The 15,614-nt window shown below is 58.3% G+C and overlaps 1 protein-coding gene across 4 annotated transcripts in view; it reads left to right on the top strand.

The window, feature by feature from the left end:
* Nucleotides 1-337: 337 nt before the first annotated feature.
* Nucleotides 338-15,614, top strand: part of LOC111157815 (histone deacetylase 7) — a 35,298-nt gene continuing 20,021 nt past the window's right edge. For 2 of the 4 annotated variants that reach the window (XM_022519481.1, XM_022519479.1), the window contains exon 1: nt 338-399. In XM_022519481.1, the coding sequence (XP_022375189.1) occupies nt 381-399 (19 nt within the window). In that variant the 5' untranslated portion in view covers nt 338-380. Of the gene's footprint in view, nt 400-931; nt 1,035-15,614 lie in introns of those variants that run through there. The other 2 variants (XM_022519480.1, XM_022519478.1) reach the window with 2 other exon arrangements.

The following is a 15,614-nucleotide window of genomic DNA, read 5'->3' as shown; positions in this document are numbered from 1 at the left end:
CGCGGCGGCCGCGCGCGGGTCGGGGCCGAGTCCCGCGTTCCGGGTTTTGCGCTGCCTCCGGGCCGCGCTGGGTGTCCGCCCGCCGCCCGAGCGCCGCGCCGGGCAGTGTCTGCCGCGGTGGTGTGTCCCCGGGCCGCGAGCGCCTGCCCCCTCCTTCCCCTCCCCCTTGGCCCGCTCTCAGACTCAGATAAAGCATTTCCTTCCATTGTCATCCTACCCGGCCGGCCGGGCTGCCAGGGCCCTCCCCCTCCCGGCCCCCTCCCTTCCTCTCGCCGTCTCTCAGTCGCTCTGCAGCCGCCGGCGACTGGGGGGATGTGAGGCCGGCGCCCCAGCCCCCCGCCCCGCCATGAGCCCCCCGCTCTGAGGGCCCCGGCCCCTGGATGCACAGCCCCGGCGCTGGTGAGTACTGGGCTGCGCCCCCCGCCCCGCCCGCCCCGCCCTGCGCGCGGCACCCAGCGCCGCCCGCCCCGGCTCGGGCTCGGCTCCGGCTCCGGCTCGGGCTCCGCGCGGCCCGCGGGCCCGGCCTGGAGTGCGCCCCCCGGCCGCGCCCGCCCCGCCCGGCTCCGCGGGGGCTCTGGCAGGTCCCCCCCACCCCGCCTCTGCCGGGGCGGGTTCCGGGGCCGAAGGGCTCGGGCCTCCCGCGGGGCGCCCACATCCGCCCGCCCCGGGGCAGCGACAGGCCCGAGGGAGGGAGTTGGAGGCCCCGGGCCGCCGGCGCGCAGGCCGGGCGTCCCATCACCCCCAAGCCCGGGGAGGACCGACCGGCGGACCGGGGGAGGGACAGAGGGCCGCCGCGGGGCCCGGGAGGGGGCGGTGCTCCGGGGCTGAAGGTTTGGAAGCGCGAGGGCAAAGGGCACGACCCACCGAGTTGGGGCCCGGCTCTTGGCGAGGGACATCAGCGCCCCCATCCCGCGGGGCCCGGGAGGGCCGAATGCAGCCGACCCCTCCGCAGGGGGTCCCGGACCGTGAGGTTTCTCTGAGCACCGCCCCCCACCCTTGCTCACCCATCAGGGCAAGGAGACACCTGTGCCCAAGTAGCTGCTGAGGTGCCGGGAGCGGCGCGAGAGGGTGGGGACCACAAGACTGTGTACTGAGGGGTGGGGAACGGGATGTGCGCCCCCCAGGCCTGAGGTCTGTTGGTACTGGGGAGCGTGAGCAGGGGGTAAATCTGGCAGCTCCGACGCCCTGAGTTCCATAGGCCCGTGGCTAGGAGAGAGCCCGCTGGAGCTTGCAGGCCACCGAGTTCTCCCAGCTGCGTTTCCTTCTCTCTGCCTGCCCTGCCATTCGTATCTGACCTCCCAGCCACTGCTGCTCCTCCCCCCCGAGTCCTGGCCGTTCCCTTGTCTCTGCTGGCTGTCCTGCACACAGAGGCCTACCACCGCATCTGGACACTGGCTGTCTTGCTGCTGCCCATCCCTCCCCACGCCCAGATTCAACATCTGCTTGAGGCCCAGCTCTGCCTGCCAGTTTTTAGGTTGAGAATGAGGCATTGGCCCTCAGTGACCCTGCTGGGGACTCAGCATCTGGACGCATCTGCCTGTCCCTTGGACTTGCAGCAGGACCCATGGGAACCTTCCCATGACCACTGCCCAGCCACTGGGCTGAAAGAAAGACTCAGACTGTGACTCAGTTCCCTGTCTCCTAATGGGGTACTTTGGTAGCCCATATCTCCCCAACAAGGACCCCATAGTCCAGGTCCCTAAAGTGGCTTGGCTGCCACACACACTTCTTTCCTCACTCCTCACCCCAACCCTTTTTTACTTCCCAGGCTCCTTCTCTGGCTTCTGCAAGCTACTCTTAGCTCATCGTTGCTTATCAGCTCGTCCTCCTTACTCTCTGCTCTGTGTTCCCTTTACTTGCCTTAGTTTTTAAGTAATTTTCTTTTCTGTATTCACTTTAGAGGGAAACTAAGGCACAAAGCAGTCACTGTGTTGTACCCAGTGAACCTAGACCAGAACCAGGTCTGGACCCACTAGTACTGTTCCCTGCCTTTAGTCCCCTGATGTTCCCCCACCCTGTAGGGACAGGCTCAGAGCTGCCCCTTGGTGTTACATCCAGAATGGCCCTGGGGCAGTGTCCTCCTGAGGCCTCTGTATTCTTAGCTTTGGCCCCCGGGTAGGTGTCTCTCTGGCCGCTTGGTGTTAAGCTGGGATCCTGACTGAGGCTGGCAAGGTTGCACTCGGGTCTTGCACTGACCCCCCCCCCAAGAATCTAAACTGGTCCCTCTGCTTTGACACTGAAGCTCAGTTTCCCCATCAATAAAATGGGGACAGTATTTCAGGTCCAATTCCCAGAGCACAGAAGAAGAGAGGTTGACTCGAAAGAAACGGACTGGCGTCTAGTGTGGAGACTGTTATGCTGCCCCCAATTTCCTTCAGGGATGATGGACAGACCCCAGCTTTCATCCTTGGTGGCTTCTGGGAAGGAGAGTTGGAACTCTTTCTTTCTCAATCATCTCCCCAATCCTCAGTGAAAACCCATGGGAGTGATGAACACATGTGTGATGGGGGTGGGGACCCCCCTTTAGTGTAGGCATGCTGGCTCAAGGACCTGGAAGGCAGAAGCTGGTGTAAGCCCGGCCTCCTGTTCTCCTCCTCCTGGCCTTTCATTAAGAGCTGGTAATTTTCAAGTGCGAAGGGGAGGCCCGAGAGATGAGCTCAGGCAAGGCCCAGGGTCACCCAGCCAGGGAATGGTAGGCTGAGTGGGCCAGAACCAGACCCTCTAACTCTGCTCATGCCCATTCTCCTGACCTTCTCCTCCTCTGGCCTGGCTGAGGGCCGCCCAAGCCCACCTTTGCACCTTGGCCTTGGCCTGTCCTAGGTCAGACTAAAGACTGGACGGGAGGTATTGCTAGAAGCAGGGCCGGAGGAAGGCCCCGGAGCCGGGGGGAGGGCATCTGTCCAGGACTGTGCATTTGTGTGTGTTGGATTGGTTCACTAGATGGGGCACTTCCTCTGGGGCAGGAAGCTTTGATTTCCTGTGGTGGGGGCGTTGGTAGGATTAGGAGTGGGGGGCTCAGCTCTGGGCCATCCCTGATGTCCTTTAGAGCCACAGAGGAGCACTTTCTGTCTAAGGCCGCTTCCCCCAAGCCAGGGGAGGCAGGAAGGAGAGCGCTGGTGAGGAGGCCCAAGCTGAGGCCAGAGAAGGAGGCCATGAGGGCAAGGAGGTGGTGTGTGTGTGTGTGTGGGGAGGGTGGTTAGTGGTGGGCAACACAGCAGGAAGCCTGGTCAGCAGGTGACCCTGCCGGCTATTGTGTTTCCCTGTGATATTTCCCCCCTGTTTCTGTGGTAACCTTCCCAAGGGGACCCAGGCCTTTGGGCTGCAGGAAGGTGCCCCCAGACAGCCCTTTCTTTAGAAGCCTGAGTATTAGGTAGGAGGAGTCCCTCAATCGGGCCACCTCCCTAGCCCTTTTGGCTCTCGAGGACCAGGGCCTGGGAATCCGGGCAAGTAGTTGGAGCGAGCACTGATGGGGGTGGAACCTGGGTGTGGACCCCTTCACATCTCCTGGTTAGGGGGTGGGGGGCAGCAGGGGAAGAGGAGGGTCTGCTGGACTTTGGAGAGGGCTCTGTACCTCCCCTCATTCTGTCTCTCCTCTCTCCTCCTCCAGAAGCCCTCCCTCTACCAGGGGACAGTGGACTGCATGCTGCCTGGGGCACAGGGTTGGGGTGGGGGTGGCAGAGGCCAGAGGGACATTTTCATCAGCAGAGCATAGCTCCTTTGGTCCTGGACCGGTTCCCAGAGGCAAAATAAATTCAGGAGAGCGTTTGTTTAGTGTGGGTCCCCATGTGATGGGTGTGTGTGCACACGGGGTTTGTGGTGGGGGTCTGGTTGTGTGCCCTCTGGGACTGGTGTGTGTACTTGTGGTGTTTCCGTGACAGTTTGTGACCCATGTGGTGGCTCTGGATGAGGTGTTTGGAAAGCACGCACACATGTAATTCAGAGGTTCGACACCCGTAGAGTTGTGTACCTTTGCGATTTATTGCTCCGTGTAGGATGTATGGACATGTTTTGGGGGAACGTATACCTATGGAAGAGCGGGTTTTTCATAGAAGTCCGGATGTTTGCTGAAAAGCACTGTCTCGTGGTCCTCCAGTGCCGGTTCCCGAACCATTTGCTTCCGGCACCTGGGAGGGGGTTAAAAATAAAGACCCTTGGGCCCCATTCCAGACCAACTCAGAATCTGCAGCGTTGGGGCCCAGGAATCTGGGTTATAATATGTGCTTCAAGTGATTCTGGTGCAAAGCCATGTCTGAGGACCACTGATCGGGGGCCAACATTTTCATTTTTTCTTTTGAGAAGACCGAGATCCATAAAGGTATGTGGTTTGTCCAAGGACACAGGGCTATGGAGAGGAAGATCTAGGACAGAAGTCCACCCTTTCAAAACTAGTACAGGACCTACCCAAGCATCCTCTCGGTGTGCGTGTGTGCACGAGTCCACACTGGGCCCGATGGGGCCCGGTGTGGACGCGAACTGGGCCTTGACCTTTCCTCTGGGGTGCCAGGCTTCCCGACCTTGCTCTTCCTGTTACAGCCTGCTTTCTCTCCCTGAGGAAGTCCTGGAACTGTTGAGCATCTACCGTAAAGGGGATGGTGGCCGCCCGGGGGCCCCATTACTGAGCCGGTCGTTCAGCTAGTCACACCTTCGTTGGAGGCTGACGGGCCCTGCCATGTGCCAGGCACTGGGTGCAGATATGCAGTGAACACATAGGCAGAGCATCTGACCTCAGGGAACTTCCACTTTAGTGGAGGAGAGAGACAGTAACGAGGAGGCAAGTCAAGAAATGAGTGTATATATATCTCGTACATTGTGATAAGCCCTAAGGAGGAAATGAACTGGGTGCAGCAATAGAGAAATAGCCAGGTGGGACTTCCTCAGAGAGGGTGGCCAGGTGGCTTGAGAAGGTGACATTGATGCCTTCTCTCACCTCCCCAGACCAGAAGTGAGTCCTCAGAGCTTCCGAGGCAGGCAGCAGGGTCTCTGCTCCCTCAAGCAGCCCCCTGAGGTTGGCCGAGGGGAAGGGGAGGAGGGGGACCTGGGCAATGCTAGAATTGAGGCTGCTCCAAGGAGCAGCAGCTTTTCCCTCTGCCAGGCTGAGTCCAGGGCCCCACGCAGGCACGTATTGGGTGTGGGGAAGGCAGCAGCCTCTCCCCAGGAGCTCTCAAGCACCACCCCATTCCTGACGCTCCAGCCTCACCTTCCTCCCGCCTCATCCCCTTCCTCCCCATGTCTCCACCTGGGAACTCCCGTGCCAAGTCCCTCCTCTCTGGGTCTAGCCTGGCTGCCTCTGTAGCCACTGGGATTTATTCACCTGGCTCAGGAATCACTGTGGAGAGGGTCAAGAGTTAGAGAGGACCTGGCCCTGGAAGGGAGGGCGGACCAGAGAGAAGCTCTGGGCCAGGGACCAGAGAAGCCGGGGCAAAGGAGGCCAAAACTGGCCGATCGATCTGGGGTCCGGACAGAAGAGAAGGCCTGGAGAGGTCCTTTGGCTGGGTGCCCCAGAGCCTCTCCTGGGCCCTTGGAATCAGCTTCCCAAACTGGGTGAGAGAGACTCTCAGCCCAGAGGGCAAACATCAGCTAGTGCCCCTGCAGTGCTACCCCTTCTCCCTCTCAGGAGGCTAATTTTCACATCAGGCAAGAAGCCCTTAGACCCTCTCACCTTCAGCCTTTTCTGCTGTGTGTGTGTGTGTGTGTGTGTGTGTGTGTGTGTGTGTGTGTGTTGAGGGAGGTTCCCTGGGGGACATAGAGCTGAGGCTGCAGGGAGCTGCAGCCCTTTCCTTAGAGACCCAAGGAGTTAGAGGATACCCCCAGGTAAGAGAAGAGCCCTCTTCCACCCCCTCCCCCTCCTGCCTCTGCTAGCATTCTACCCTGGGCCTCCTTTAGGCTGCTCAGTGCACAAGTCCCCTGGACTCCTGAGCGTCCCAGGCATTCACTCCCAAGCTTAACCCCAGCCCCTGTGTACCTGCAACAGCAGGATGGGGAGGGGACTTTCAGTAAGGAGGCCTGGGGGCTATACTCACCATCCCCACCTTGCTTCCTTCCCACTTCCTTTTTTCCCCATGTTGCCTGCAGGGATTGGAAAGCCTGGTGGTCAGAGACCTTAGGCCTTCAGGGAGAGCCTCTGCCCTGGGGTACCTTATTCCTGCTCAGCAGTACAGCTCAGCTCCCTGCAGAGCCCACTCTGAGGAGCCCAGCTCCGGCTCCTGCTGTCACTCCCAGCCCAGGAAGTCTCATTCTTGCCTCCCCCAGCTCCCAGGAAGGCTGGGAAAGGCGGGGCCGGCTGGGAGCCACAGGTTCGGAAAGAGTCTGGGGTGGGGGAATTCGGCAACTGGGCTGTAACCGTCTTGTTTTGCTTGCCCCACAAACCTGCCCGGGCATCCGCTGCACCCGCCGGGGCGTTCAGGTTAGAGAACTGCTCTCAGAATGACAAGCTGGTGGCACCCGGTTGGGGCAGGGGGTGGGGGTGGGGTGCAGGGGGGAGCCCCAGGCGAGGGGGAGCTGGAGGGTTAAAAATAGCAGCAGCCGGGTTTCGGTTAGCAAATGTGGAGGCGGGGAGCTGGAGGCGGGGCAGGAGGCAGGCAATGTTTGCCCGCAGCGCAGGGCTGTGTTTCCCCTGGGTCCCAGGAGTGAGTCACGGGGGAGACTCCGAGGAGGTGCTGGCACAGCACCCCCTCCCTCAACCCCCCCACTGGGCCAAGGGGCTGAGCGCAGCCTTCATCTCCATGGTTCTAGAGGACGTGCATCTCCCTTCCAGGCCTTCAGAGCCGTCCTGAGAGTTGGGCCAGCAGACTGTAGGACCTAGGGGAAGAAATGTACCCTTCTGAGGCCAGAGACCTGGCTTGGATTCCGAATGGCTGTGGAAACTTGTGCAAAGCCACGAAAGGCCCCCCAAGTCTTGGTTTCCTAGTCTTTCAAGTCGGGATTTTCTCAGATGTGGATGCAAACATGTGGGGGACTCGAAAGCACCCTACAGATGTTCCTTATCACCTTTGGACCCTCCTGCGCCCATTGCAAAGCCTGGCAGCAGAGCCTTCCAGTGAGGACACAGAAGGAGGGATGGGATGGCCTTGTCAGAGTCCCTGTGCCTCCCACAGACAGCTAAGTGTAACCTCAGGCACGTGGCTCTCTGTGCCTCAGTTTCTCCATGTCCGTAACATGAAAGCAACAACAGTTTCTACCTCATGGAGTTGCCGTAAAGTTTAAAGTAAATAATGGCAGTGCCGTGCCCCGTGTGAAGCTCGTGCACACAGAATACACATCATTCTTATTGATGTTATTGTTCATATTTCTGAAGGTCAGGGATAGGGAACGTTAAAGACATGAAGAACAGAAACTGGGCCCAGCCCCAGTTCACAGGCAAAACCAGGCCAAATTCACTGTTCCAGATTCCTCCACCCATAAGGGCCTGGAATAGCAGGAGTCTGCTGCCAGAAGTCCCAGGGTGGACCCCTTCTTCTCTCTTTCAGTCCACCGCCCCCAGGCTCCCCCAGCGAGGCAGGATGCTGGAGGACCCCCGGGCCTCCCAGCCAGCTGGCACTGGGGAAGGGTCTGGGATGGGGCCACCCTCATGGGCCTGATGTGGGATACCTTGCCAGCATCTGCTGCAGTGACCTTTATTTCAGCCCCTCCCTAGCAGCTCCTAAGAGGAACATGAGGCTGAGGAGGGTTGGGAAGGTCAGTGATGTCAGCAGTGAGTAATCCCAGCACTGTGGCCCTGGAAGAGGCAGGAGGCATTTCTTTCAGGAAATGATCATTATTCAGCCTACAGGCATTCGTTAAGTCAGTCCTAACGGGGTGCCCGGCCCTGTGCTAGGCCCTCTGTGCGATTCAGAAGAGGCAGGGGATGCGAGGTGGTAAATAATGCGGAACCACGGAGGCTATCAGGGTCCTCAAAAAGGGTGCACGGAGTTCACGAAAGCCTGCTGTCCTCATTCTCATGGGAACCAGAAGCTGAACCTCGACTTCGCGACCCACTGTGACATCCTTACCGTGCACGTGTGTTTGTGTACATACATGTCTGTGTTCTGTTTTATCATTACAGAGGCAATTCTTGTGCATTGTACATGATCAGACAACCCAGACAAGCAGAAATTTAAAAACTGAGAAGCATTCCAGTCCCAGTGGTCAGAGACCATGGCCACAATACTGCTTCGCATCTCCCTGTTTCCTGACATGCCTCTCTGGGTCATATTTTTTATGAAAACGAGATGACACTGCACCTGCTGGTTTTTTAGCGCTTGCCACCTTCCACGACCATAAATTCTCATCTCATCGAATTCCCAGGTGGCCAGAAATTGTCCTTCACAGCTAGTTTGTCCAAATCAGTACCCAGGACCATGCGTCTGTTTGCTGAGTTCCCTGAAGGCTGTGTGAGCACTGGCTGGATTCGTGGTCAGGAAGAAGCCTTGGCCTACCAAGGGCAGCCGCAGAACCCTGGTTGCAGGAGGGAATCCTGTCACCGGGAGAATCCGCCTGGCAGACCTCTGCCACCTTCCAACTATAATAGGCAAAACGAGGGGAATACCTTGGCCCAACTGGGTTGGGGAACTCTGGGTACTTAATGTCATTAATATTAATGTGGGGTCCTATGAGTGCCAGCATTCAGAGGTATTGCTATTCACAGCCTCCTCTATCTGTGATGGCCTGGGCCTCCACAGCGGCCTCTACTTCCTCCTGACCTGCCTCAGGTCCGAGGGCACTGATGGTCTTTGGCTGTGTTCCTGGTCCCCAGGAGTCTGCCCTCCAGGAGGGTGCTCTGTTCTGCACTGGTGGGTTCCTCCAACTCTTCTACCTGCCCAAGGCCTGCCAGTGTGTCTGAGACCTGGGGAAGAGATGGAGAAAGAGAGAGGTGTGTGTTCGGAGGGGGCAGAGAGAGGAAGCAAGCTTCTCCTTCCGAGGGAATTCACTCAAATAGCCGCTCCAAGGGGGACTTGCTCTGGTTGTGCAACCTGCCTTTTCTCTGGTGCTTGACCCTTTCCAGAGTGGCTGCACACGCGGCTGACCCTTCGTGGCAACCCTGGGAGGGTTGCTTCTCTGTTTATATCCTGCTGGAGGCTGCTTACAGGCAACAAGGACAGAGGAACAGGTACATTTAAAAAAACAGGGAAAACAGAAGATGAAAAAGGGAGTGAAGATGGTTTTGGGAGCGCCGCCTGGAGACAAAAGGCATGTGAAGGACACAGGCAGAGTTGACTCTCTCTGTTGTTATTCTTGTTGCGGGCGATGTCTTCTGGGAACACACACCCCTGGGGGACACGCCCAGGCCTTCGGATGCTGGGACCCACTGTGTCGTCCTCTGGCCTCTTGTGACCTCACCTTACCACCTGGGGAGGTGGGTGGACCTGTGTGCCAGGGTCTCAATTATGAGCTTAGGTCTTGGAGCCCCAGGAGCCCACTTCCCAGCTGTGTGGCCTCTGCAGGTTTCTTGAGAACTCCACACCTCAGTTCCTCCTTTGTAAAAGGAACATGCTTACAGTATCTACCAGACAGGGTCTTTGTGAGGGCCAAGTGAGACAGGACGAGTAGGGTGCTTCGTACATAGCCGCCACCCAGTAGGTATTTGGTACAGAGTTGTAGATCACCCCTCATCTGATTCATTAGTCATTATAAGACACTAATTATTAATATTAATCTGATAACTTGAGCTTTTCCCCGGCAGTCTCTGGAGTGGGCCGAGTGGCCTCCTGGTGGCACAGGTGGGAGGAGCCAAAGAAGGCACATCTTGTGGCTCAGGTGCGGTTGGCAGAGGCAGAGCCTACAGTGGGCAGGGGGCCAGTGGGAGTTGGGGATGCAGGAGGCACAACCTGGCCAAGGAGGGCCCAGAAGCCAAGGGAACAAGGAGGAGTTCCAGGGAGGGAATTCGAGACCTTGGAGGGGAGAAGGAGCAGGCTCTGAGAGGCAGCCCCAGGGCGGTGACCGTGCTTCCTGTTGGGGCAAGTGCTGGCCCTTGAGAAAGACTGTCTGGAGCTGGCGCTAAGAGGGAGCAGCTGGTCTAAGTGGGGCAGCAGGGGCTGGGGGAGGGGAGAGACAAAGGCAGGAGCTGACGGAACCTCCACCCCTCTCCCCACATTAGAGATGGGGCCCCCATCTTGACTGCTCAGGATGTTTTGCTTATGATAGGAAAGATGGTGGTTAGATACCATGGGGGAACTTCCTATCTCGGATTGGAGCTCCTGGAGCAGTGGAGCGAGGGTAAGTGGGCACTTAGCCTTTGAGGGGTTTCAGGGCCAGAGAAACTCTAGGGCAGTCTGACCAGGGGGCTGGGATTGGGACAACCTACCAGCTCAGGAATTCCCTAGGTGGTCAGGCCTGGCTGTCCTGGAGAAGGCTGTGGCTGACAGGAAGTGGAGGCAGGCTCTCCAAGGCCAGCCACCCTGAGCGAGTAGCTCTGCCTGCTCCTTTGCACCTCTACCAAGGACAGGCAAGGAAGACTGAGGGGTGGTCTGGGAGGCCCCTGAAGGTGGGCCGGGCTTGGAGGAGACCCTGTTTCTCTTTGCCAGAGGACAGTGAGGCTCTCCAGAGAGGGACAGTCCCAGGCCCCCGGCCCAACTCGGGATGGCTGGGCTCCCCCTGCCTCAGCATCCCACCGGTCTCTGGCTAGGAGGAGAGGCTGCGGGATGGAGGAGAGGACCTGGGCTGGGGGCAAGGAGCCAGGAAGGACGCTCTCCCACCCCCAGGGAGCTCGAGCTGCCGCTGCCATGGTTACGTCTGCTTCCTGTTTGATTCATCTCAAACAGCAGAAGGGGGGGGGTGCTGGCTCCCAGCTCAGGCCACCGCTGCGTGGGGCTGTTTACAACAGCCGCATGTGGGATTCCCAGAAAGAGACTCCAAACCGGATATCCTGCGGCTGCAAAATACCCAGGTGTCAAGAGCTAAAAATAGCTGCCCTAGGGCCCCAGGCAAGGGGAAAGGGGCATGCTCACTGCGGGGGCGGGCAGCCGGCCTGTGGCCTCCCATCCAGCCTCCTGCGAGGCCCATGGCTGTGAGCTGCAGGGCCTCAGTCCCCTCGGACTGAGTGCCCACCCCCCCTTGGAGTGACAGGGGCTCTTTGTCTGGGCCCATGGCCCAGGCCACTCACCTGCGAGCAGCCCAGCTCGCTTTGGGACGCTAATGAGAGTCTCAAAGGGACTTGGGAGCTTCTAGAGAGAGGACTTAGCAGGCCCTGGAGAGCAGGGGAAAATGAAGCTGATGCTTTTCCCAAGACCCTCACCTGTCACCAGCCCCTTGTTCCCACATGCGGTCCAAAATCATTGCTTGGAGTCTTCGAAGTCAGCAGTTGCCGTCCGTCTATGATTATTACGGAGACCCGGAGATGAAGCGGGCAGCTTCTGCCCTCTGAACCTCCAGCGGGCCTGGGGTCTGCCGCCGCTACGTCTGCCGCCGCTACTGGTTCCTGGGGGGCTGCGTGCTCTCTCTGTCTTTCCCTACCTGCTGGCCTGTGGGAGCGGAAGTGCTGGGGAGGAGCAGGGGAGGGTAAAGGTTGGGAAGACGGATTCTGGAGCCCAGTTGCCTGGCTCAAGTCCCAGCGGAGCCACTTCCATGTTACGTGACTTCACATAAGTTATTTAATGCTTCTGGGCCTCAGTCTACTGACCTATGTAATGGGGATAAAGGTGGTACCTACCTCATCTGGTGAGGGTTGGATGACTTAGCACATGTGAGGCACTCAGAGCAACTGGCCGGTAGTGAAGTGTTAGTTTACAGAAGTTCGGAGGGAAGAGAAGGGGAGGGGAGTGCAGTCAGCAGAGGTTGGGCAGGGACCACATGGGGAGAAAATGACTGTGGCGGGAGAGGAGAGGGCGCAGCTGGGACCAGATGCTGAAACTCGCGAATGCCGGGAAAGAGGCTGCCTGGTTCAGGCAGGGACAGATGGTAGTAATGGAGACTATTGAGGGAGCATCTACCGTGTGCTAGGAACGTGCTACGCAGGGCTGCTAATCTCCAATGACCTCTTCCAGGTGCATATTCTTCTTGCCAGTGGGGCAGCCAAAGCTTGACCGAGTTATCCTGTGTCCCTGGCTCTCCCTGCCGGTCACGGAAGGGAGCCAGGGTTCAAACCCACGTCCATCTGACCTCAAAGCCAACATGCTCTATGCCATGGGGCCTCGTTTCCATGACTCTGTATGGCAGGAGTTTCTAGCCAGCTTGCGGCCCACTGGGTTCTAGATAAATCTGAGCAATAAGCAGCTTCATGCCAAGATAACGAGCAGTAGAATTAATAATGAGCAAGAAAATTTCTGGAAGGTGGGGGAGAGAGAAGAAACTGTTCGAGGGTTGACTCTAGGCAAGTTCTTGGGAGTCGGACAACTGAGAAAGTTTTTGTCTTATGCTTTTTGAGACTCTGAGCTTTTTTTTTTTTTAACTATCGGCAAATCGTCTACTTTTTAATTTTTTAAAAGGTTGTGGGCTGTATGTGAAACTCCTTGAAAGTGAGGAGCGATTTCTTTTCTTTTTTTTTTTTAAAGATTTTGTTTATTTATTTGTCAGAGGGAGAGAGGAGCAAGCACAGGCAGACAGAGTGGCAGGCAGAGGCAGAGGGAGAAGCAGGCTCCCTGCCGAGCAAGGAGCCCGATACGGGACTCGATCCCAGGACGCTGGGATCATGACCTGAGCCGAAGGCAGCTGCTTAACCAACTGAGCCACCCAGGCGTCCCGTGAGGAGCGATTTCATTCATAGGTCCATCCCTTCAGGGCCTGGAGCGGCGACCTCATGTAGAAGTACTGGGTTCCTGCCTTTGGGATTGCCTTCTTGGCTTTTCCCTGGCCTGGCCTGGCCAGACCGCTCCCCTGTTGGGGGACAGTAACCTAGCCCCTTCCCCTTGCTCTTGTCTCCTCTCTGAATTGAGAGGGTTGGCCTGAGTGGGCTCTCAAGCCCCATCAGCAACTAAGGTTCTCAGATTGTGTGACCGGAATGCCTTCTAGAAGAGCCTCTCCTCAGCGCTCAGTGCTCAGTCTGTGTCAGGAGGGCCTGGCAATCGTGATGTTCTTTCTCGTGTTTATTTATTCTTGGACCTTCCTGAAGCCATTTCAGCCCCAGCTTTCATCTTCTCTGCCAGCCCCCATGCAGAGCCAAGCTTTGTCCTGCCTGTGTCAGGGAAACAGAACCAGAGCCACAACGTGGGGTATGGAGGGAGTCAGCCCTGATCCTGGGACCTGGCCTCCTGCTGCTGCCTGCTTTCCTCCAGCATGCTGGGGCCAGGCCTTCCTGCTACTCCTCTTCAGCTAGTCGGGAGATCAGGGAGGTGAGGACAGCCTCAGAAAAGACATCAGAGGCATGGGCAGGGGGCTTCTGCTTCTGGGGAAGCCGTTTTCCTGACAAAGGGCCTGGAACACCTGGGAGGGCAGGTGAGCAGACCCGGCTCAGGTTTCCAGTCACCTTGCGCCTGCCTTGGGGCAAAGTCCCATCTGTGGGGGAGGTGCGGCCCAGGCCCATAAAGGAGGAGCGGGAGACCAGCTCCCGCAGGTGCCCCCCCCCCAGACTTGTGTCTGCTCTGGGAGTTTCTGAGGGCTGCGGAGGATGCACTGCGTGGACCCATTGTGGCAGTATTTCTGGGGCTCTTTGGTTCTGAGTGAGGTTGGGGCGCTGGTCTGGGAAGAGGCAACCCAGTAGGCCCACGTGCCTCAGTGCCAAGTAAACTGCCTCTTCAGTCTGCCTGCAGCGGCTTCCGAAGGTAGAGATGGGGCGGGGGGGGGGGGGGGGGGTGGTCAGAATTCCAAAACGGAGAGCTCTCCACCCTGGCAGGGAGCTGTGTGGAGAAGGGTCCAGGCCGAGGTGTGGTTCAGGCCCTCAGGTCCATTCACGCCTGCTTTTTTTTGCCTGGTCCCAGAGTAGTGGGAACAGCACCCCGAGAGGGGCCGATGAGAAGTGTCCCGCAGATCACCGCCAAGCCTGGCTTGCAGGATGTTCGCTTTCTGGTGTGAGTTCAGCTGGCACCTGGGTCCCCTCAGATACCTGTCCTCTCTCTGGGACCCAGGAGAGCTGGTTCACAGCTCTTATCTTCTTTGCTTTGGGCTCTTCTGAACTCAAAGGCTGTCAGCACAGAGACAGGGAACTGGGGGAGAAGCAGAACTTTTTCCAGGAATCGCTTCTGGAAGCAGCTCCTGTTGGCAACATGCGCGCGCGCACACACACACGCATGTGTGCTCCCAGCTTTAACGCACAGAGTTTCTATCATAGATCATCATCATAAAATGTCCCTTTGGGCCCTGTAACAAGCACTATGGAGTTCAGGGCCATTGGCTGGTCTCCTGTCCAGAGAGTGCATGGTGTCCTGACTCCATGGTTACCAGGGGAGCAAGGCTTGGCTCTGATCCCAAGCGCGATTGCTGCTGACTGGCCCTCGGGCAGGGACTGAGGAGAGGTAGGCGACAATTCCCACGACGGGGGCTGGAGGCACCGGACTGACACACAGGCCTGACGCAGCCTCTGGGAGTGTACCTGGGAGCCCAGTTCAGAAACCTCTCCTGTGAGACCAGCAGAAGAGAGAGGAGGTCCTATGAGAGCCTGGAGTAGGGGTTACCGCGTCCTGGGAGGGGGTGCTGCCTGCCACACCGGTGTTCCTGGGGGGTCCCGGAGCTTGAGAAGGCAGGGGGCTGGGGGGCAAGCCACCCCTTCCTGATGGAGCCTGGCATGTGTGCAACACGGTGATAGGCGCAATGGGCACAGCTTCTGAATGACACCGTGGAGGCCATGACTGGCGGAGTATTGAGGTGGCGCACACAGGGCGGGTGCTCTGGGAAGGGAGCAGGAGGGAGGTCGGGTGAGCCTCATGAGGAAGCCCGTGGGCTGGGGCCGGCAGAGTTTGGGGAGGTGGACCACCTTTCCCTACCCAACGTCAGCATCTGGAGCATGGGGCACGAGTGTGTGAGGGTGGCTGGTGGGGAGCTTTCTGGGCCTAGTGTTGCCCCCTCCCCAGTGGGGCCTGCCTGCAGGGAGTTCTCCTTTCTTCGGCTTCTGGAAGAGGAACTGTGGTTGCCCCTTAAACACAGACCCAGAAGAACAGCACCTACCAGTCATTCTTCAGAAAATAGCCCTTCTGCCCCAAGGTTGGCCTGAGGAGGTCTTCTGTGTGTCCCTCAAGGGCCCCTTCTGGGTGGCCCTCCAGTCTCCCAGACTCCTGTCCCTAGGGTCCTGAGCTGGGACAGCAGGAGGGAAAGGGGTCCATCTGGGAAAAGTGACCTCAGACTTGTGTCTGTCTCCCTACCCCAGTGGGCTTCCGGGCAACTTCGTGCCTCTGCTTCAGCCCTGCTTGGGCTCTACCATGGGGTTTCGTGGGTTCTAAATGGGATAGGGGGCTCTGGGTTCGGCTTCTGAGCCTGAGAGAGGTAACGTTTCCAAAAGGAAAGACTTGTATTTCAGGTTATTTAAAAAAAAAAAAAAAAAAAAAAAAAAAAAAAGTCTGAGAGGTTCTGTTCACTGGGGGAGCACAGGCTGCAGGACATGGGACAGGGCGGCAGGAGGAAAGGCATTCCTACTGTTGGGGTCTTGGCTCTGTGCTCCAGACCTGCAGCTTCACAGCTCCCTCCATTTCTGACTTGATCTTCAGGCCATGACCCAGTCCCTCCCCACCTGGGAAGCTCCCCTTCTCTGGGCCCACTTCTCCCCATCTCCCTCC

The sequence above is a fragment of the Enhydra lutris genome, unplaced genomic scaffold (genome assembly GCF_002288905.1).
Source record: "Enhydra lutris kenyoni isolate GAN:26980312 unplaced genomic scaffold, ASM228890v2 scaffoldscaffold56, whole genome shotgun sequence".
Lineage (NCBI taxonomy): Eukaryota > Metazoa > Chordata > Mammalia > Carnivora > Mustelidae > Enhydra > Enhydra lutris.
This window is presented reverse-complemented; position numbering and strand designations above follow the sequence as displayed.